We start from the raw sequence: 23828 nt of genomic DNA, 5'->3' as shown, positions 1-23828 counted from the left end.
CAAGGGATTTAAGGGTGAATTTTCCATCAAAGAATTAATATCAAGATGAGTTTTTTCACACTCTGTTTGTTTTATACTCTAGAGGATTCAAAAATGAAGTGTTGTTTTTTGTAGAGCTGGGAGTAGCGAATTGTTTTATTGAGATAACAAAGTCGACCATTGGGGGTTGGGTTGGATTGATAAGAGAGAAAATTCGTGGAACACGTTCACGTTCAGGGATGGTTGTCACAAGTTGTTCGGGGTTCGCCTTCTTGTTAAGTAATTACCAAAGTCTCGGCCGAGTTGGGAATAATTTTTTGTTTACACTGTGGGTCTAACAAAATGCGGTATTTTTTGTTACGTCGCAAGTTTTGTTTTAAAAGTACGCAATCTTTATTCTCTGAGGGAAAAGTTAATTTTGTCGACAGTGCGTAGTTTTTACGAGTTTCTTGATTGGTCAAGTGGTTACGAATGTTGAGGGAGTTTAGCATTTTAAAATTCATAGCGGGTTGCTTACGGTATACCTTATCTCATTTTCAGTTTAGTTGAATACGACCTTGTGCTAACTTTTGACTAGATCAACACCTAAGGGAGTGAAGATTGTACACATAAAAAAACTTAATTTTTGCTTTATTTTGGAACAGCTATGTTAATTCAATTAGGTACGGTACACAATCTGTTACAGTGCATACTTTAATCCATTATAATTATTCTAATAACAATAAATACATACAAACATAGATATACATAGTAATATTAGTACGTTGGTTCCAATTTCCGTCATATAGTCCAGATGTTACTACATCTTCCCAATTCCGCATTCGGAACGCGTCGTGATAGTTCTGTAAACTCGTGCCAAACACTACGTGTTGTCCTATTTGTTAATTACGATACGGTATTACATTTTGTACTATCCTGTTTTCAATATAAAGTTGAAATTGAGTTAATAAAATTGCGGTTGTTTCGACCTATCGTTTGATGTGATGTGGAGTACAACGTTTGCTGTTTAAATTGTTCTTTGTTAGATTAATTTTGTTATCTTTTGTTACACGTGTGATAAAACTAGTATTACTCGTGTTATTAATCAAATTATAAACAGTAGATAGCTAAGTACTGTTGCGGCTGGACAAAGATCCAGCTGCCAAATGAAGTCACTCAAGCCTTATTTTGAGGGGGGAAAATCAACCAATGACTTCTCCCGACTCGGGTGACGCGAGAGGAACTGTTAGACTCTTACTGAATAATGGTGGCCCCATTCTTCTCCTGCTATGAGCCGGACTCTGGTGGCCACTAGGTAGTCGGCTCCGGATCGGCATCAGGTTACTGGGCCCCATCTTTGGTGGCGACCTTTGAGGTGATCCTGGTCGGGTGGCGAGCTACCCTTGCTCACTGTGTCACGCAAGCCTTTGTGATCATTGAACTGATTTACTATTATTACCATTCATCATCATGACTCTATAACAATGAGAAAAAAGAAAATCTTGATCCTTATAATAATGTAAAACATATCCGCGAAAAACGTTTTCTTTGCGATACCAAAATAAATAGCTTTAAACACAATAATTTATTCCCGCACCATTAGCCACATTGTACTCTCAATTTAAGCTGAATAAGGCTCGCCATTAACGTGTTTTATTTTTGTGTTTTAATATAAAAAGTTAACAAATTACGCCGACCACGACCGCCTAATCTGTATGTAAAAATGTTCAGCACATCAAGCTACAAACATCCTTTTACTCTTTTCCAACTTTATTTCAAATGGTGTAAGGTTGAAACTCTATTAAAAGAATTTGTAAAACAGGGGTAGGTTGACGTGCTGGTTGTCTGTACAAATTGGACGTGCTGCGAATGTAGAAACTAAATTAATGAAATCCACCGGTTTTTCTTCCTAATTACTTTTACACCTTCGAAGTTACATGTAGGTCAAACTTATTAATGCTGTTACGATATAATACGGAGTTATATCTGTACGCGTGTGTGTATTATTTTTATATAATATTTCCTATAGAGAGAAGGGAGAGAGAGAGATAGAACAAGGAGAGAGGAAGAGAGAGACAGGGAGAGATAGAGTGAGAGAAAGAGAAGTATCCTAAGTATGCAATTTTGATCGGTTTTTGATTAGTGTGAGATAGTGAGAGCTGGCTTTAGACCAAAACTACATTACTCAATACTCAATTCTTTATTGCATTCCACAATGTAGGCTTAGGTGGTAAATATTTGGTAGGTAACAATAGTGGACCCTGTAGGTTTGGTGCATACCTATTTATGGTAAGTGTGACAACTGTACAGCTACTAATTACACACAAATTGATATTTTACTCTTTATAATTACTTTGCACCAAAAACATAACATTACTATTTAATCAAGATTACCTAAGTATAAATAAAATTTTAATGAAACCCAAAACCACGACAATATAAAACCGAACCTATACCTACAACAAAAAGCTGTTTACGAAATTCAAACAAAATATAATACGACGAAACCATTTCGACGAAAAGTCTCGTTGTTAAGCCAAATGGCGAACACGCATCCTGCGATTTATAGTCGCCGATATGAAAACTCAGGAAAATATCTGACATTCTAAATCGCAAACGAATAGTCCGAAATGTCGTTCGTCTTTACACAAACACGGCAATCTATTTTAGCTATACAAAAGTGCTGTGAAATCGCACGTTTTATGGCAATCTTTTAGCATAAGTGTAACAAAGAAATTCATTTTTGTATTATCTTTATGGTTTTAAATTGCAGTTATTCTAACTCAACATAATACCTTGAATAAAACTTGTCTATTTTTGAATAATATCACACTTCATACTAATAGTATATTATTTGTTTGGGGATTTAGATATTTGACCGTCAATTACACTGAAACAACAGAACGGATTTTGATGAAGTTTAGTATAGATACATGGTATGAACTGTTTTGGGTGATAGGATACTTTTTATCCAATAGAAATGCAGTTGAAGCCGCTGTCAGAAGGCATTTAATACACATTTGTATTATAAATGCAAAAGTAGGTTTGTTTGTTTTTTATTTACCTCTAGCATAGCCATGAGTAAAGAACAACTTTTACTTTAAATAAGTAAATAGTAACAGGTAACTTAACCTAACAATCAAGTACCATTAACCAACTTATAACTTGTCTATTTACTTGAAGAATCTCAGTATAACTATGATATTATCCACGCCAATCTTAGTTAAATAGTTTTTCTTGTTCAAACCAAAGTAAAGCGAGACAGATATTAATCTGAGATCAGTTACAACTTTACCCTTGAACTTTGTATTTTCTTGTAAACGGTTTAGTTTCAGACTTATAAAGGTTGATTTATTTTGACGTTTTAGGAATAGGGCTTTTTGTTTGAAAATATTTTATAAAGGTGCTATTTATCGTCACGTCATGTTCTTTAGCCTTTGAAGCATTAAATAGCACATATTCTAGGTAATACCCACTTTTCACAAAGTGTGTTACCCCGTCTTGTGTACCTAATAGAATAGAAGGTGACCCTATTGTCATAGACCGAGCAAATATTCTAGACTCCGTGCTATTATTAAGATAATATTAAAACCAACAATCATTTGCCTGACCAATGAAACAATCTCAATACTTAAAAGACTGAAAAATCCCAACCAGAAACAGTTGGGCAGAAAGCCCGCCAGACACGATCACTTCGCCTGATCGGACGATCGCCTCCTTTTCTTAGAGAACTTTTCTCACTGTCCCCTAAAACTCCTTGCTTGCTATTCACACTAACAGCCAATCAAACAATAAAGCAAGTAGTCAGTCAGTCAATCCCTTGATTACTCGTATAATCAAAAGCCAAACTCAAAAGCATACACAACGTAATCTAAATTGACCTAATATTTGCGTAGTACATGAATTTGGCCCCAATTTGAACATTAATTTACGCAATCCCATCCCTTAATTGGTTAAATCTAGACCGGACATCGTCCTATCTAGACAGCTAGGTAAATACTATCCGTGTACCTAACTCACTGGCGTTCGTCCGCTAAACTGGATTACTGTTTTACTAAATCATGCCAGCGGTTTTGTTTATTCAAGATGTAAGAGAGTAGAAAATGTAAAATGTGATCACAAGTATTGTTGTAGTAATAGGTTACCTGGGTTCCAGCTCAAAACAGGAATGGGAACGGGATAGTTTTTAGTCAGTACGAGTCTGACACTCCTTTTCGCCTCATCCAAGGCGGAGAAGCCATTGGATGATTTTTCCTTTAAAAAAAAATGTGCTATTTTCGCATAAGGTATTTCGCGTGTAATAAACTATAATTGAGATTCTTTTCAGTTATTTGGAATTGTACCCAGTATAGTATGTCAATGAGTGAACCCATTCATTTATTCATGATAACTTATACTTAAACGATAGGCAAATGTGCAACATCATATACTTTTCACCACCTATGTATTCCATATAATAGGTTAAAAAGTCGCATTTTATGAATATATACTAATTATGTAGTAGTAAATGCATTCCTTATAGTCATACATCAACATCATATAAATTCATATCAACGAAAATCCATTAAGAATCTTTATGTACCGTATTTAATCAAAACGCAAACCCGTAACGCAAACGTAACTTGAACGCAAACTTTCAACGTACGCGTTTCAGTGACAGCTGTAGAATTCAAAGCACTTTGTAACTTAACTAAGTATGAAATAGTATGAATTTCTAGTGGCAAAACATGAAATTGCTGTCAGTTTGCTGTTAACTCTTGGAAAATAGTAGAGTACTGGAGTTACTTAGGTTTCAAATGTGGTTTAGACTCAAAGGCTTAAAGGTTTGAAGGAAAATGTATGGTCTAGAATTAATATCCTGTTCTTTATACAATTATGTTTGCTGAAGGTCTATAGTTTTAATAAAACTATTCAAATAAACCTTTCAAGTTCTTTACATACCGTACCGTACCTATTGAAAATATGGACTACTAGGACCAACAAGCATCATTTTTCGTCACAATTCAAAATTAAAAACAATAGTTTGTATTAAATAGTTATTTATTATAGAATTGCACATACACTTACATACATAGCAAATTTTGGAACGAATCTCACAATGTACCTACCTACAGTTAATTTAGTAACTAGTTTTTCAAACAAAATATCAAATGATATGGCAAACTTTAAGACAAATAATATTGTCAATCAGAGCATTCAAAGCCCATAGCGTGCAGGAAATCCAAATATAGAAACAACTCTAACACAAATGTATTTTTATCAATAGTAATAATTTATAACGTCAAAAACAGCAAAAGAGGAAGGAAATAAGTTGGACACGGAATAACTTTTACCAATTACATTCGCATTTGGTCTACTTTTGAAACTAACTTCATTTGTTTATATTTTCCTTATTGATTACCTGCTTGCTTGCTTAATAGGCTTTTAATGTTTTTGTACGAAAAGAGAAAGAGATACACAGAGAGTGAGAGAAAGAGAAGTAGGTAGTAAAACAACAAGAAGAAAGAATAGGTATGCCGTTTGTTCCCGCCATAGGCTTCTTAAAATGTTAGACACTTAAAAGTAATGATTTATAGCTGTCTAAAGTTAACTAATTATACCTATCATTAAAAGTTTTGCCTGTTAAATTATTTCGTAAGATGTTATTTCCAAGATAGGTTTTGGAACACGTTTATTCTTTCTTAAAAACAATATTACCAAACCAATATTTACTTTCACAATAAATCAAATATGTGTCGAAATTTATGTACACACGATACGTAAAAGCTACCTATGTCCGTGAATTTAGCTGTCCCCAAGGAACGCGTTTAGTTGCTCGCAAAATTCGCTTCGACACTCCCGCTTCGCAAAAATATGTCGAGAAAAGTGAATAATGTATTGAACGGAATAAAGTTATGTGGCATACTTCAACTTTTAAGCTTGATTTACTTTATACCTGGCCAGTTGGAGCTACCATTTTATTTGAACTGTATTTTAGATTTCAAACACCAAATTGGCGGAATGATGAATATTACATTCATTGCATTCATATATCGAACACAATTCGAAAATGGAATGCCGTTAGTTGTTTTCAAACGTACCTGTTAACATATTTAGGTATTAATATCTTATTTAGTGAAACGTGAATATTTGCATGGCATAAAATAATCATGTGTTATGAATATGAATAATGTGTAATTTCCTATTTATTGACATAAAACGATCTGTCTAATATAAGTACACATTAAACAAAGATAAAATAAAAGTAGACTTACCTAAAAAACTCAACAGCAAATACGTGCAGATCTTCATTTTCCCGGGGTTCCTGTAAAATAAAGAAAGTAACGTTCAATCTTTTCGAACTACATTAAGCTTGCTCGTATTTAAAGAAATAAATCTTGAGTAAATATTCAGTGAGAGGTGACGCCGTAAATTATTCTTTCAACATTACATAGATAAGGCGGTGTATTTTTACGTCGTAAAGTAAAATGTAGTCAGGCTACCTTTTAGAATTTTTAACGCTGTAATCATTGTCTTGTTCTTGTGTTTTTGGTTACGAGCTCAGTAAATTGACATTCATTTTGAATTTTTGATCATAAAAGAAACTTATCGATTGCTATGCATTTGGACTAATTTCAACTTAAGTAACATATGTACTATTGCAGCTTCCTATTAGTAAAAGAATTTTTGGAATCGGATCAGTAATTTCGAAGATTACCGAAATTCTCTTGTCTACTCAAGGTCGCCTTTTACGGCACCTTCAGTTTGAAATGGTACGAAATATTAAATATTGCCCGCGACTTCGTTCGCGTGGAATAGTGACTTCCGGCAAATTTTTGGTTTTAACCACATAGTTCCCGATCTCGCGGGATCTCTTCAAAAATGAGATGTGGAAGATATTCCAGGGAACTCTTCAAAAATCAACATAATGAGCTCTGCGTTTGAATTTAATAGATGTATACTCACTTAGGGCATTGAAAAAATAGTTTAAAAACGGACTTAAACTAACTTAAAACTAAAGAAAGCTACGAATTACGAATTTATAACAATTAAAAAAGAAACTATATTACAACCTATCCTCTATGCTATAATAACCAAGCTTAAACTAAATAATTTAAAAGAAACGACTTAAATCTAATCTAATTAAAAAAAAAATTAGACTTACAATTTTATTAAAAAAACTAACTACAGTAACTACTAATAATCGATATCAAACTAAACCTACGTTAAATAGTTTAACCAAAAACCAGGAAAACCCAACAAATAAACTTATTAATTGACAAATACAACGAAACCAATTTAGAATATACGAAACAGCAGGACCACTACAGACAAATAATCATACGACTGATAATACACTTTTTCTACGATAGTACCGAAGCGCTCGGCCGATACCCAACCAAATGAATGTAACGAAACCATAGCGCGATCTATTTCGATCCCAACGCCATCTATCGAGGATAAAGACAACTTGGATTATTTATTTATACTCCGTTCGGGCATTTTCTTTGTACTAAAAGTTTAATTATATTGATATTATTTTTTTCATACCTTTTTACTATTTATTTACTTTTTTCGATGAATTAAAACAATAACATGAACCGAAGTCGTGTAACGATCGACATAGAATTATCTATACTCCGTTAGAGCATTTTCTTTGTACTAAATGTTTTATTATATTGATATTATTTTTTTCATACCTTTTTACTATTTATTTACTTTTTTTCGATAAATTAAAACAATAACATGAACCGAAGTCGTGTAACGATCGACATAGAATTATTTATAAATAATTTATTTCTTATTTTTTTATTTTTTGATTTTTGAAATAAAAATATATCTATGTCCTTTCTAAGGTTCTAAACTATATCTGTACCAAATTTCAACCAAATCCGTCAAATAGTTGCGGAGATTAATGGTATAAGCATAGAATGTTCGACGTGATTCTTTAATTTGACATAACTTTTTTATTTATGAACCGATTGACATGAAACAAACACTAAATGTAAATTTAAGCATCCCACAATATATTCGTGAAAACCGCATCCAACTCGGATCAGCCGTTTCTGAGATTAGCGCGCACAGACGAACAGACAAACAGACAAACAGACAAACAGACAAACAGACAAACAGACAAACAGACAAACAGACAAAAAAAAAGTTAATTACATTTTTGGGTTCGACATCGACATAACAATAACCCCTGCTATTTTTTTTATTTTTATTTTCAATGTACAGACAGCACTTTTCTACGATTTTATTATATGTATAGATAATTACAAACTTAAATAATTAATAATGTTTAAAATTAATAACAATAAGTTTTAAATTAACAAATTCATTAAAAAATCTACACAAATCTTCATAAGTGTGACGGTACAAAACATACTAAGTACATAATTATTATAAAACAATTTATTTATGATAAACCCAACTATATACTAATTTATTCAACGACCATGTATGTAGGTAGTTATTACAAACTACAAGAAAGTAAACACACATCAGCAATAAATTCTTAATCACTTTAAAACTAAAGCGTAAACAAGTTTAAGGTCTAGCCTCTTGTAAACTAACAATGTTTCTCAAATTTGTTCTGAATTGTTTAACTATAAGGGACCCTACATAACCTTTCTTGTGTAAACAGGCTTATACTTATATATAGTCTACAAGTTCTTATCAAAGAAGCTAATGATGTACCTACTTATTTTTATCCACATCTTAGTCCCTCTAGTAATATCAAAAGTTACTTAGAATGTACTGTTAAGTAGTACAATCTTGGGGTGCGGTGCCAGAAGACCTCCCCGTGGTGCACCCTGGGTACGGGTGATAGTCTCCCTAACGGGGGTGATAGGGTTGGAGTGGCTATTGCCCGTAGCTAACTTCTGGACGGGGCGGGCGAACCCAGGATGGGTTCTGGAGGCGGCGGGCTTTGTGTTGGCACGAGGCCTGTGCTTCCGTGGGGACGTTTTTCCGCCCGTTTCTCTGAGTTTAGCAGAGAACGTGGTGGAGAAACAAGGGCGGTGCTCGTTGTGCATTCACCCTGCCAACGAGTAGCATCGGGACACAAGTAGTGCCTCGACTGCAGCCGTCGAAGTCGTAATCCGGGAAGAGTTCATGGTTGCATGACTTGGAACGGGACGACGGTCTTGGCTTGGTCGCCCGGACCGCGAGGAAGATAACCTCTATAAAAAATTCCTCCAATACCAAGTTCTGGTGCGCGGCGAGGGTATGCATGGCTGAGGAGTAGAGTCAGTCGCGAGCGCACCCCCAGCTAGGGGACCGGTGGACCCTCTAGTTGAGTACTAAATGTACACTTACCCAGGTACAGGGGGCACTGCCTGGGCGGACCGTTTATTTCCCCCATACTCGTGGGACTTATATGGAGAAGTCAAAAAATAAAACCTTTTTAAAACCACCATCGAATGAGGAGGAGAGGGCAAGTGAGCTCAGCTCGCTTGCTGTTGCTGGAGAGAGCCGGAGTGGCTCTGTTTCCCTTGGGCCCGTACGGGCCCCAAGTCGGAGGGTGTCGGGCTCTGAGTCCGATTCCTCATCCGCATCAGGCGCTTGCTCACTGCGCAGCGTGAGCTCGCAGCGCCCGAAAAGGGGGACGTTTAAACGTCCCAGGTTGGAGGAGGGTCGAGGGCCGTCCTCCAACGAGCAGGAGGCCCCAGCCCCTAAAATCCCTACGGCCTCGCGGGGAAGGGGCAAAAGAAAGGGCAGTGAAAGGCTGGTACCCACTACTCAGGCCGAACCAACGGAAGCCGACTCCTCTGAAATGGAGGTGTCTGGTGGCGAGGGCTCAGTAGGCCAGAATGTTGGTGTAACTGGCGAGGTTAGCCTTCGCAAGGCGGTTATGGAGGCACTCCGTATGGTGGCTGGACAGAAGTCCCAGAACGCCCGAAACGGAGTGCTGAGACACGCGAAGGCTACTATTATGAAGGCCGCTCGGCAAAACGGGGCGCCTTTAGCAGCAGGGCGGCAGATGACCGCCTTGCAAAAAGAGCTGGGGGAGATGCGGCGGGAAATGGCCCGGTTGACAGCCTCCAATGCGGCTATGGAGGCCGAGCTTCGGTCGGCTAAGGCCGAGCTCGCCGCTGCTCGCGGAGGTCGAGGCCAGCCTTCACAGTCAACGGAGGCTGACATGATCGGCCTAGTGCGGCGGGAAATGGCTGCGTTCCAGCAACGTTTTGACGTGCTGGAGGGCAGGATCCTCCGCCCCCACTAGCAGCGAGTCAAAGAGCGCCAAAAACCTTTGCAGCTGCAGCGGCGACCAATTCTGGTCAGTCAAGCCGCTCTGCTCAAGGCCAACCGCCGGCGAGAGAGCTGGTAGCCTCGCCAGCGCAGGCTCCGGCTGCACCAGCTGCCAAGGCGCCGATAGGTCGTAGGCGCAGGGGCACAGTGAATCAGCCGGCTGTTGCCCCAACCGGAGTAGAGCCTACCCCAGTCTCGGATTCTCCTGTTGATGGCGGCCAATGGCACGTGGTTGGAGAGGCTAGGAGGGCCGCCAAGGAGGGACGAAAGCGCCGCAAAAAGGAACAGCGGCAGCGGCGGCAGCAGCGGCGCAAGGAGAAGCGCGCTGCGGCAATGCTTGTCGCCCCTAAAACCGCGGCGGTAGTGATAACGCTACAGCCGGACGCGGTTAAAAGGGGCGTCACGTACGGCGACGTCCTCGCCAAACTGAAGGCGGCGGTAAATCCTGCGGAGTACGGGGCCCCAGACGGGTTTTCTATGAAAGTCACGGCGACAGGAGCCCGCCTACTGGAGGTTCCCGGCGAGGCCAGCGGTTCATCCGCTGACGCTCTTGCCGAAAGGCTCAGGGCGTGTCTCGGGACGGATGAGGCTCGCGTGTCCAGGCCCACCAAGTGCCTAGACTTGCGCATATTGGGCCTGGACGACTCCGTAACGGCGGAGGAGATAGTGGCTGCTGTAGCCAGAACGGGAGGGTGCCCTGCAGACCAGGTGAAGGCAGGCACCATCCGTGCAGAAAATTCGGGGCTGCGAACGGTTGTTGTGAGCTGCCCCGTCTCAGCGGCCAAGAAAATAAAGGAGGGTCGAAGGCTCCTGGTGGGCTGGGTCTCGGCGCAGGTCAAACTGCTCGAGCCTCGGCCTATGAGGTGCTACCGTTGCCACGTGGGTCACCACGTGAGCGTTAAGTGCACCTCAGAGGTGGACCGCAGTGACTGCTGCTTCCGCTGCGGTCAGCCCGGTCACAGGGCCGGCTCGTGCTCCGCCCCGCTACACTGTCAAGCATGCGCGACAGTTGGTAAGCCGGCCAATCACCGGGCCGGGAGCAGAATCTGCTCCCCTCCTGCCAAAGCCAGGGGCAAGGCTAGGCCCTCCGCAACCGCCGCCGTTCCCGTCGCCGCCACCGCAGTAGCAACCGCTTCCCCTACTGCTGCTGTCGCCGCGGCCGCTGCCGGCTGTAATGCCGCCGAGGAGGTCGTGATGGATTGTCAATAGTGACTTCATTACGCCTCCTCCAGGCGAACATCAACCACTGCGCTGCCGCTCAGGACCTACTACTCCAGAGCATGGCGCAGTGGTCGATTAATATCGCCGTGGTCTCCGAGCCCTATTTCGTCCCGCCCAGAGATAATTGGGTGGCGGACTTGGATGGCTCGGTGACCATCATCTCGTCGGCCGCCGCCGGTACCCCGACTCTTGAGCGTGCTCAAAGAGGCCGGGGTTGTGTCGCAGCACGGTTCGGAGAGATCGCTGTGGTGGGCGTGTATTTCTCTCCGAACCGAACTCTCGCCGAGTTCCACAACTCCCTGAGGGAGTTGGTTGACGTCGTCGTCGGGTTCCGTTCCCTCCCCGTGCTTGTCCTCGGGGACTTCAATGCCAAGAATCTGGCTTGGGGTTCCCGGATCACTGACACGCGGGGTAGGATGGTGGAAGACTGGGCTCTGGAAACGGGCCTAGTCGTCCTGAACCGGGGTTCTGTCCCCACGTGTGTGCGGATGCAGGGTGAATCGGTGGTGGACATCTCGTTCGCCAGCCCCGCTCTGTCACCGCGTGTGGTCGACTGGTGTGTCATGGAGGAGGTGGAGACATATTCCGATCACCGGTACATCCGGTTTGATGTCTCCGCCGAATCCGCGGACCCACCAGTAAGACAGGCCCCATGTGGCCCGCGTTGGGCGCTGAGGCAATTGGACCGGGAGCTATTCCTGGAAGCCGCCATCGTGCAGGCCTGGGTGATACCACCGGACAGGCCTGCCGACATTAACGAGGAGGCACGGTGGCTCCAGGACGCCATGTACAGGATTTGTGACGTGGCGATGCCCCGGGTCCGTCCAGGACAGCGGAAGCGCCAGATGTACTGGTGGTCGCAAGAGCTGGCTGCTCTGCGCAGTGCGTGCGTTGCTGCGCGACGCCAGTACACAAGGCACCGCAGGCTTCGTATCCGTCCTCCAGACGCGGAAGCTAGAGAGGCGGAGTTATATGAGGGGTACAAGGCGGCGAAAGTCGCCCTAAAAACGGAAATCCGGCGGGCCAAAAACCAGGCCCGCCAGGAGATGCTGGAGACTCTGGACAGAGACCCGTGGGGACGCCCCTACCTAATGGTGCGTGACAAGCTCCGCACACAGGCTCCCCCGCTGACACAGAGTCTCCGGCCAGAGGTTGTAGAGGAGGTGGTCACCACCTTGTTCCCCCAATCACAGAGGGGCTACATCCCTCCGTGCATGACTCCGCCCCCTGCGGTGCCCGATGCGGGCCACAGCGACGACGACGACGACACAGCACCAGAAGTGACCGAGGCAGAGCTGAGAGTGGCGGTGCGCCGGATGGGCGCCAAGAACACCGCCCCGGGACCCGACGGATTGCCTGGCAAGGCGTGGGTCCTGGCTTCGGAGACTCTCAGGCCTCGACTAATTGGTCTTTTCAGCGCATGTTTGGAGAGGGGCCAGTTCCCGCTATCATGGAAGGCGGGTAAACTGGTCCTCGTGAAGAAGCCAGGGCGCCCTGCGGACTCTCCGTCCGCGTACCGGCCCATCGTGCTACTCGACGAGGTGGGAAAACTATTTGAAAGAATAATTTCAAACCGCCTCGTCGCGCACCTGACGGGAACAGGGCCGGACCTCGCGGACGGCCAGTTCGGCTTCCGCAGAGGGCGCTCCACGGTGGACGCCATCATGCGCGTGAGGGACCTTACGACGGGGTCTGCAGTGTCCAGGGGTAGAGTCGTTGTGGCGGTGTCTTTGGACATCGCCAACGCCTTTAACTCTCTGCCCTGGAGCTGCATTCTGGAGGCACTACGATATCATCGGGTGCCTACCTATCTCCGTCGTATAGTCGAGGCTTATCTGACGGACAGATCCGTCATCTACCCCGGTCACCGAGGTGAGTGGAACCGGCGAGAGATGTCGCGCGGTGTTCCACAGGGATCGGTCCTGGGACCGCTCCTGTGGAACATAGGCTACGACTGGGTGCTGCGCACCGACCTCCCGAGCGGCGTCAGCGTGGTTTGCTACGCTGACGATACGCTGGTACTAGCACACGGGAGGTCGCACCAGGCGGCGGCCGACCTGATGATGAGAGCGGTTGCGATAGTCGTTGAAAGGATCCGGCAGCTGGGACTCGAGGTGGCGCTTCATAAGTCCGAGGCCATGTGCTTCTATGGCCGCGGGAATGCGCCACCTCCGGGTGGGTTCCAGATCATGGCAGGAGGGGTTTCCATCGGCATCGAGGTGACGATGAAGTACCTGGGACTCGTCCTCGACAGTCGGTGGAAATTCGAGGAACATTTCCGACGTTTGGCTCCCAAGTTGGAACGGACGGGGGCTGCCCTAAAGCGGCTCCTACCCAACCTTGGGGGACCAAACGCCTCCTGCCGGAGGTTGTACGCGGGGATTGTGCGGTCCATGGCCCTCTATGGGGCCCCGGTGTGGGCGCCAAATCTACGGCGACGACCAGCTCGTGCGCTGGTTTCATCCCAGAGGGTCATGGCCATTCGGATGATCCGTGGATACCGCACGATCTCCGGGGAGGCGGCTAACCTCCTTGCGGGATCACCGCCGTGGGATCTGGAGGCGAATGTGCTCGCGCACGTATATAGCTTACGTGCGGAGGCGCATCGCCGGGGCGAAAGTCCACTGCCGCGCCAGATTAGGGCGTGGCGGGATGAGCTCCGGCGCGATCTCATGGCGGAATGGAAGCAACGACTATCGCAACCGAGGGCTGGGCTCGCTGTTATAGCAGCGGTAAGTCCCCTCTTTGAGGAGTGGCTAGAGAGGCGTCACGGCGTCCTCACCTACCGCCTGACGCAGGTGCTTACCGGACACGGAAGTTTCGGTAGGTTCCTGTTTCGGATTCGGCGGGAGGAAACGCCCGGGTGTCGGCATTGCGTGGATCACCCGGAGGACACGGTGGAGCATACAGTAGCGGTGTGCCCTGCATGGGCTGAGCACCGCCGTGTCCTTAGGGATGTGATCGGCGACGGTGACCTCTCGCGTCCGGCTTTGGTTCAGGCCATGATGCGGAGCGAGGGGGAATGGGACGACGCCTCCTTCTTCTGCGAAGCAGTCATGCTAGCTAAGGAGGAGACGGAGCGCGTGAGGAAACGATTCTCCTCACGCCCCAGCCGCCGCAGAAGACACTCCGGGCGTCGGGGATCGCGTGACGATCTCCGGCCACCGTAAGTGCGGGTCTGCGGACGGCGAGCAAGGGTAGCTCGCCGCCCGACCAGAACCAGACCCGTGCGTACGGCGCGTCGCGTTCCGCGCGCGCCTCAAAGAGCCAGACCACCACAGATGGAGCCCAGTAGGGCTGATGCCTGATCCGGAGCTGCGGACAACGTAAAAGGTTACCGGGGCTCCGGCTCAAAGCAGGAGAAGGAACGGGGTGGTTTTTAGTCAGTAAGAGTCTGACACTCCCTCCCGCCTCACCCAAGGCGGGAGAAGTCATTGGATGATTTTCCCCCCTCAAAAAAAAAAAAAAAAAAAAAAAAAAAAAAAAAAAAGTAGTACAATCTTCGCCCTTATTATCATCATTCTAATAAGCCAAGATGTTTTCACCAGACTTTTTTAACGCTTGAAATGAAATTTTATTTGTAACAACTTGATACATGTAGTTGTAATTTAAAAACAGACATATAGCGGCTTCACTTATTTATTTCGTTAAAAAAGAATGCAACAAAATAGCACTCTAATGTTACTTAATACATTTTACTATAGAATAACAGCATATTAGACGATTTTATTAACAACTAGCTTCTGCCCGCGACTCCGTCCGCGCGGATGTCGGTCTTCGCGTGGAAGTTTTATTTCTCCATTTTGAGTAACTGTGAAAATGACATCTTATAAATATCTATTGGACCCAAATACGGCAAGGCCCATAATAATTAAGGAGATCCCTCTATTGAGCTACTGCTGTTGAGCAGAATAAAACTGAAAAATAAAGATTTTTTTCTACGTATTTTTCCAGGATAAAAAGTAACCTATTTTATGTCCAGGATAATAAGTTAATTATACCAAGTTTCATCGAAATCAAACCGTTAGTTTTCACGTGATGCCTGAACATATATAGACAGACAGACAAAAAAATTATAATCACATATTTGGGTTTGGTATCGACCCAGTAACACCCTGCTATTTATTTTTTCTATATTTTCAATGAACAGAATTGACCCTTCTACAGATTTATTATAGCCCGCGACTTCGTTCGTGTGGAATAGTGACTTCCGGCAAATTTTTGGTTTTAACCACATAGTTCCCGATTTCGCGGGATCTCTTCAAAAATGAGATGTGGAAAATATTCTAGGGAACTCCTCAAAAATCAACATAATGAGCTCTGCGTTTGAATTTAATAGATGTATACTCACTTAGGGCATTGAAAAAATAGTTTAAAAACGGACTTAAACTAAAGAAATATTATAATCTTTCCGAACTTAAGATGAAAACTAACTTAAAACTAAAGAATTAAAGAAAGCTACGAATTACGAATTTATAACAATTAAAAAAGAAATTATATTACAACCTATCCTCAATGCTATAATACCAAGCCAAACCAAGCTTAAACTAAATAATTTAAAAGAAACGACTTAAATCTAATTAATTTATAAATTATAGACTTACAATTTTATTAAACAAACTAACTACAGTAACTACTAATAATCGATATCAAACTAAACCTACGTTAAATAATTTAACCAGGAAAACCCAACAAATAAACTTTTTAATAGACAAATACAACGAAACCAATTTAGAATATACGAAACAGCAGGACCACTGCAGACAAATAATCATACGACTTATAGTACACTATTTCCACAACAGTACCGAAGCGCTCGGCCAATACCCAGCAAATACTAATAATAAAAACGATAGAAAACAAATAAAAACTATCCTATGTCCTTTCTAAACTATATATGTACCAAATTTCAACCAAATCCGTCAAATAGTTGCGGAGATTAATGGTATAAGCATAGAATAGTGTTCGACGTGATTCTTTAATTTGACATAACTTTTTTATTTATGAACCGATTGACATGAAACAAACACTAAATGTAAATTTAAGCATCCCACAATACATTCGTGAAAACCGCATCCAACTCGGATCAGCCGTTTCTGAGATTAGCGCGCACAGACGAACAGACAAACAGACAAACAGACAAAAAAAGTTAATTACATTTTTGGGTTCGACATCGACATAACAATAACCCCTGCTATTTTTTTTATTTTTATTTTCAATGTACAGACAGCACTTTTCTACGATTTTATTATATGTATAGATAACTACCTAACTAATCTACAACAAACATAATATCCCAGAATAAAAACGTATACAGACCTACATATTTCACTCTACCTAAAATTATTATCGCAAAACACAAAAGGACCAAAAATGCTGGCCAACAAATTATCGGGTACAAGACATCGGTCCTTTATCACGACCCCTTGTTAAGAGTGACTATCGAATTGGAAGCCAGTGACCTGACTAAGTGCTAATAGGAGATGGGAGAGAGGATACCACCGATGAAGATGATCCGGTACCACCCCTTACGTGTTCCCCAACAATTTACTTATTGATTTACAACTTCATTGACTTGAGGACCGGTTTTTGGTCCTTCGGGTCGCGGAATTCTGAGTGGTTGGGGAACATGGTCCTTTGTGGTTATGGTTAGTCGTGTCATTGTTTTAATATATAATGGGTTACCATACTGGCTTTGGCATCCATTTTGATTATTATGTAGACATGTGTCTGAATTCTATTATTGTTGTTTAGATATCAAAAATTACCTTATTTACCTTTCTAACCACAAAAAAAATTACTTAATCATTCAAAACCACTTACTCAATCACCTATCAATTTTCCTTTACGAGCTTCCATTGTCCAATATTTTCTGTATAAGACTTTAATTCAATCAATTGCCAATTGATTTAATGTAGTGTACAAACAGTACGTTTTCGTTAAGCACGCAATGGTCGTTACGTCATTATGATAATTGATATGATTCGAAGCACGAACGTTGATCCTGGCTGTAATTTGATTATGCTGACACACACACAGGTGTATAATGGACCTAATTAACTGAGATAGTAATCTTAATAGGTAATAGTTTATAGGTAATTATTTCACTGTTAATCAATTTGATTTTGAGGTAGGAATTGTGTTGATATTGGAATTCTTGGCTCGAATTGTTTACTGTGGGTAATAGGATCGTTAAGTAATGGAAGTAATAAAGCTTAGTCTATTTGGTGAAATAGTAGTTTGTTTTCTATTATTACTTTGAGGTATAACTGATGTTAATGTTATTTTGTTTAGTGCATGTATTTCAATAGATTAATATTTTTACGAAAACTTTTCTGATACATTTAACTGTATGTAATTTAACATATTCATTGCAAATAACTATTTGCTAACTATGTAACTACTTACTCTTTGTAATTTCGAAATAAAATTTCTTAAATATTTAACTATTTTCATACCACCAAAAAACACAGAAACAGAACAAGTCAAAATTTCAACAAAATAAACATACTAAACACATCCATTGAAATCCATTTAAGAACTACTTAGCAAACGTTCTCAAACTAGTTTAAAAAGAAAATTTATACGGCTTTTATGAGCCTTTTATAAAACTGCACTTTCTACCAACATAAGTTCTTTAAAGAGAGTTATTTTAATAACGAAGGCTGCACACAGCTTAAATGGCCACCTGGTTCCAAAGATTTACTATGAAAGATTTTGAGCCTTTAAATCTTGTGAAGCGAAGCGTAAGAGATTTTTTTAAAACTAAGATTTCAATGTAAAAATGATTTTCATATCGATGTGCTACCCAACATTCTGAGTGATATTCCTATTGTTCACCAGCTAGTGTTTGCGGGTGTAAAATGTATCAGGTGCGAGCTATGAATTATTATTAGGTTTTTCTTGAGAAAAATCCAATTTCTGTGTATCTTTAGAACGAATTTTTACATTCACTTGATTTTAGCTTGAATGTCTACTGTAGCATGGTTCTAATTTTATTATAATTATTAACTTTTATGTAACCACGGAATAAAATAAAATTAACCATAATAACGTTTTGAGTTTCTTTAAAACACCGCGTACCAAAGGACCACAATACAGTTTACCAATATTCTTAGTGACTTTTCACAAACTTGTCACATTTGAGGACAGACAAGTATTATTCAGGGACCAGAATATACGTAAGATGGATTGAAATATCAAATCTGCACCTGTTACTCTCTATTTGCTAGTATTGATGTATGTATGCCGGTGAAATATGTATGAGATTGGGCACAAGGAATACAAGTTGACGATCTGTTTGTATCGATTACAGTTGCCAGATATTATTTTGTACATTATATAATTTACAAACTCACTGAAAACCAATTACTTAAGAATTAACAGACAACGCCCATTCGAAACTTTTAAACATAGAACGAAATTGTATACAATGCTTTCTCAAATAAAACAAAAGAATAAATTAAAAAGGAATTAATTTCCCTGGGACCAAGAAGCAATAAACGCGAATTGTAATTTAAGTTCCATTAAATCGTTCTAGTATTTTACTAAATTAGTCTACATTTTGATAAAATCGAACTGAACTTTAACACCGTTTTTGGGTAAACAAAGGCAAATTAATGAGGCAGGTAATAACATCAATTCGATCGTAAATACCAGCCATTGTTACGAAAAGTGCGGATCGCCTGTAGGAACGATCGAAAATGCGTACGGGCCCAATAAAAGAACATAAATTTCGTTCACAACAGGGCCAAATATCTCAATTTATTGGTATGCTCTCAAATGGGAGACTTGGGTCCCGTTGGGTTAATGTGGGATCAATACAAGCCCGCATTCATTATCATTAATGTTAATCTGAGTGGAGTTTGGGCGGCAAGAATTTGCGGACCCCATACTAGGTACCTACAACTACACTTCGGTCACTGGATGATCCGCCAATAATGTTGGAATCAATTTCTACTTGACTTAATTCCAATCTTCACTCGAATCATCAAAGGTACATGTTCATTTAATTACATTTTTATCCATAGAGATAATTTCGTTCGCGCGTAATGGAGCTCGAAATAGATATTTTGTGCTATGAGCTGTCTAAAAATACTTTTATTGGGTTTAGTTAAAGTTCCAATATAGTAGTGAAAATTGTCGACAGACAATCGATAGACATGCACAGCAATGCACAGTTTTTGGTCAGATCGGAAAGATTTCTTCAAACGTACTGCGTCTCAATAACACTTCATATTATTACCACGTTTTCTTCGATTTTATTGTCTCTCATTCCTAACAAAATAACTCAATACAATAAAATTAATTAGAAAACAAAAACAGAAGCGAATCTGCAATGCGAAAGCTTCCCTGATCAGTTTATGAGCGGTGAGCACAGGTGCCTTGGAACGATCCAAGTTTTTATACGGCACGGCCCGTAAATCTACCGGCCGTAAACGATTCGAGAAACACCCATAACGTCTGCTAAAGTGATACAATAACATTGACAATGACTATTTCTGGGGTTTACGGAGAAAATTCACTTTGAAAGATTTGTGCGTCTTTCGTTTTGAAAAAGATATTGATGAGGACAGGTCTTGCACGAGATCGTTTTATGGATACAGAAGATTATATAATTTATGAACAGTTTGAGAAATAACCATCACACTAATATTATAAATGTTAAAGTTGTTTGGATGTTTGTCCGTTAATCACGCTGAAACTACTGAACGGAATTTGATAAAATTTGGTATACAGACAGGGTATGAGCTGACCTGAATGATAGGGCATTTATTCCTCGGGAACAATGACGAAGCCGCTAGCAGAATCTTGTTTGTAATAATTTACACGTCTAACTACAAAAAATATATTTATAGAATTCACGGAGAAGAATAGGACACATTTAAGGATGGCAACAAAAATGCTTTCTAACCAAAAACAGCGGAGGCGGGAGATCACAAAAGCAACCATTATAAAGCGTTCCTTAGAATCTCGTGGGCGTAGAATAAATACTAGCAATATTCTAAGTGGCAACACCTTTTAAGATAAATATAAATAAAGAAAAAACAACGGTCCTAAGTTCACGCGAATCTTTGTAATAATAGAGAAACATTTATCTACTCTACCCTATGTAGGGAACTAAATAAAAAACATTACTCCGTTTAGAATAACTACATTGATAGTAAATTGGTTATTATAAATAAGATTTCCATTAAGATTGTTATTACATTACAAATTTCAAAATTTGCTCTTTCCATAATTCATACTCGTAATGTAAGAAAATATTGAATAACCGGTCCAAAAGAACTGTACCTAATAATAATAAACTAAACAGACATAATATCCATTACAAAAAGCTAAAAACTTACAAGAATTGTGTAAGAGTAACTAACTAACTAAGCTAATACGACATTCTTCTTCCACAAGACAGCTGTAGCTGTACTTTTTTAAATTAAGTAAAGTCTTTTAACACTATCCGGTCTTCACGTTTTGGTACTTTCATTTAAAAAGTTAGCAAAAACGTCTTTACCCTGACACATCTAGTCTGCTCGGAAGAATAAAAATATTGGTAAGTTATTTATTTATATAAAAAAACATTATAACAATATAATATGGACTGCAGAATCATAAACCATAGGTTAAATCCAAGAACCTACGTAAATGTCCGTGAACGCTTTTAGTGATAGAATTTTTAACACAATTCAACATGAGCTGAATTAAAAATTCTGTCACTAATACCTAATTCTACCAAAAAGACTGGTTATTGAGATTAGCCGTAACAGCAAATTAAACAAAAATAGGTAATTTAAAAATATATATTTCAAAATATAATTAAAAAATAAACTAAAAGTATATAATTTTATTATATACGTATATTATGAACAAAATAATAATAATATCAACTATGACTAACTAACTAAACGAAAATTACAAGCCTTACTATTTCACAACTCACCCAAATAGAGAGAGTTCAATTTATAAAGGCAAGATAGTCAATACATCGAACGTCACGGAGCACTATCCTTTGTGGTTCAAAGCTGCGAAAATCCACTCATGGAAATGTTAGAAACGGAATTAATGGCTATTCATTTCTCATATCAGCCACACGTGCTACAGATGGGCCAAGTTAATGGATTAAATCTTTTATAAGGTAGTGAGGACTGGGTCCTTACTTTTTGTAGACATGGTAACAGTTGTTCGTGTGTCTAAGTGAAAATTGGAGTGTCAATGATGGTAGGAACTTATTTCTTCGGCGATATTTCTTTCATTCTTTATCTTTTTTAAAACGTTTCCCCACACAAGGATTTTTGCTGTGTCGTGGGTTCGTTTACAAGCATATCAACCCCAGACCCGAAAACAGCAATTTGTGGATCACATAAAAAGTTGCTCCGTGCCAAAATCGAACCCGCTACACTTTTCACGGCAGCCAATTGCCTAGCCACTAAAAATAATAACTTGTTGAAATAAAAAATAACTTACAACTTTCGTTATGTAGCCCGGGTTAATACGCAACATAGGTACCCTAACTATGTTAGGTAATTATTCAAAATTAAATTTTAAACAGTAATTTATAAAATTCGACATCTATTCGGTAAAACATTTTTCTTCGAATTTCAATTCGACATTCATCTGTGGCTAGGTTCCGCAAAAACACACATGAGAGTGTTGCAAGTACTAAACTAAAATTAATGGCGATTCATTTCTCATTTCAAGCACACTGGCGCCGCTACCTACTTATTTAATGGAAAATATAACTTACGACTAAATAATGACTCCGTTCGCAAAAAATTGCTACAATCTGCTACTAGATTAAAATCTTCGTTCTACGTTGAATTGATTTCAACATTTTTGATATTCAGAATACAATTTATTGAATTGAAAAAGTATAGTTACGAGTTGTTCGGTTGAAACCTAAATTTGAAATATTTTAAAAATCTATTTTGGAATACAATTCTAAGTCTCAATCAGAAATATTAAATCGGTTATGATAAAAATGCGTTTCACATTTATTTTATTTAGTAGTTATGGTATATTTTTATTCAAGCTTAAAGGAGAAGGGGACTTTTGGGCCCAGCAGTTAACTAGTTGAAATGTATATTAAAAAATCCGTAATTTTTTTCTAAGGGAAATCACAAAATATGGTACCTTGTTTCTATCTGGGAAGCGAGAAAACTTAAATTAAGTTATCAAACATTTATGATTATTTAATCATTTATGTATAACGTACTCTGTGATTTAAACTTCTTACAACACTCCTGTCTGATATCAGTCATATACCGATTGACAGATGACACTCGTTCATTGTGTTTCGTTCTGAGTGCGCACGTATTTTCCATGTTTTATTGTTTAACCCCACGACCTCGGCTTTATAAAGGACTTTTGACGGATCTTGCATCTCTAAATTACCTGACTCTCTATTTTGGACAACTGTTTAAGCCTATCAATCGGATATTGACGACATGGATCGCTGTGTAAATTGTACGATTGCGACTGGTCGCAGTAACTCTATTGGCAGAAGAGTCTTGGAATTATCAGTTATTCGTCAGTGGCGTGCATCTCAGCCTGTATAATATGGTATCTCAGTTGGGAAAGATACCAAGAAAATATACGTACCCCGACCCCCTACCCAATTCTTAGATGACATTCTCCTAATTATTGAAGATGAATAATACATATTTTATACTAATATTGGTGTTTTATTTATATATCCTCCTGTCCCTTTTTTAGTTTTTAAAAGGTTAGTACTGCTTCTAAGTGCTGGATATTGCATGTAAAAACTTGTCTTTGACTGTAGCGACTGTTCAGGGCCCGGGAGAGCCAAACGTGTCAGATCTTCGACACGTCACACCAATGAGGTTTTACTAATAGAGACGTCATACTTATTGTAAAGAAATAATATTCAGATTCAGATAATATACAGGGTGTCCCTGAAGTCGACGTCCAACAGGCACCAGATGATCGGCAAGGTTCCAACTGTTATCAGAAAAATATTAAAAAATCTTAGTCCTAGTTTTTAAATTACAGTGACTTATGTGTTATCCACGAAAAAGTACACCCTGTGCCAGTCTTTTGACTCTTATTGCTACAAATCTTTATTTTTTCGTCTGCAGTCTTCCTTACATTATCCTGAATAGTGCTCCAGTAATATGGAATCATAAATTCTTAGCCAACTGCTTTAGATTGGAAAACATTGTTAGTTTTAGAGGAACCAAATACTCTGAATAAAACTTTCACCTTACTTTAAGTGACTGTACTGAATAAATTTTGTATGGCGCTAGTAGTGGCAAATTTCACCAAAGTTGGCGCATTTAATAAGGATTAAAAAATGGTATAGCACTTTGCACATTATTTCTTAAATTCGACACAAAAAAAGATTTTTCAACGAAACTCCGTTTCGATGAATTTATTTCAACTTACTAATATTTCTTCTAGTG

The 23828-nt window shown here is 40.3% G+C and overlaps 1 protein-coding gene across 1 annotated transcript in view; it reads right to left on the bottom strand.

Moving 5' to 3' along the window:
* LOC118266075 (cell adhesion molecule Dscam2) overlaps positions 1-23828 on the bottom strand; it is a 240666-nt gene that overhangs the window by 180318 nt on the left and 36520 nt on the right. The window contains exon 2 of the mRNA XM_050694620.1: positions 6213-6262. Within this exon, the coding sequence (XP_050550577.1) occupies positions 6213-6262 (50 nt within the window). The remainder of the gene's footprint in view (positions 1-6212; positions 6263-23828) is intronic.

This window comes from Spodoptera frugiperda, chromosome 7 (assembly GCF_023101765.2).
Source record: "Spodoptera frugiperda isolate SF20-4 chromosome 7, AGI-APGP_CSIRO_Sfru_2.0, whole genome shotgun sequence".
In the NCBI taxonomy this organism is placed as follows: Eukaryota; Metazoa; Arthropoda; class Insecta; order Lepidoptera; family Noctuidae; genus Spodoptera; species Spodoptera frugiperda.
Note: the sequence above shows the minus strand (reverse complement) of the source record. Positions and strands in the feature narration are given on the sequence as shown.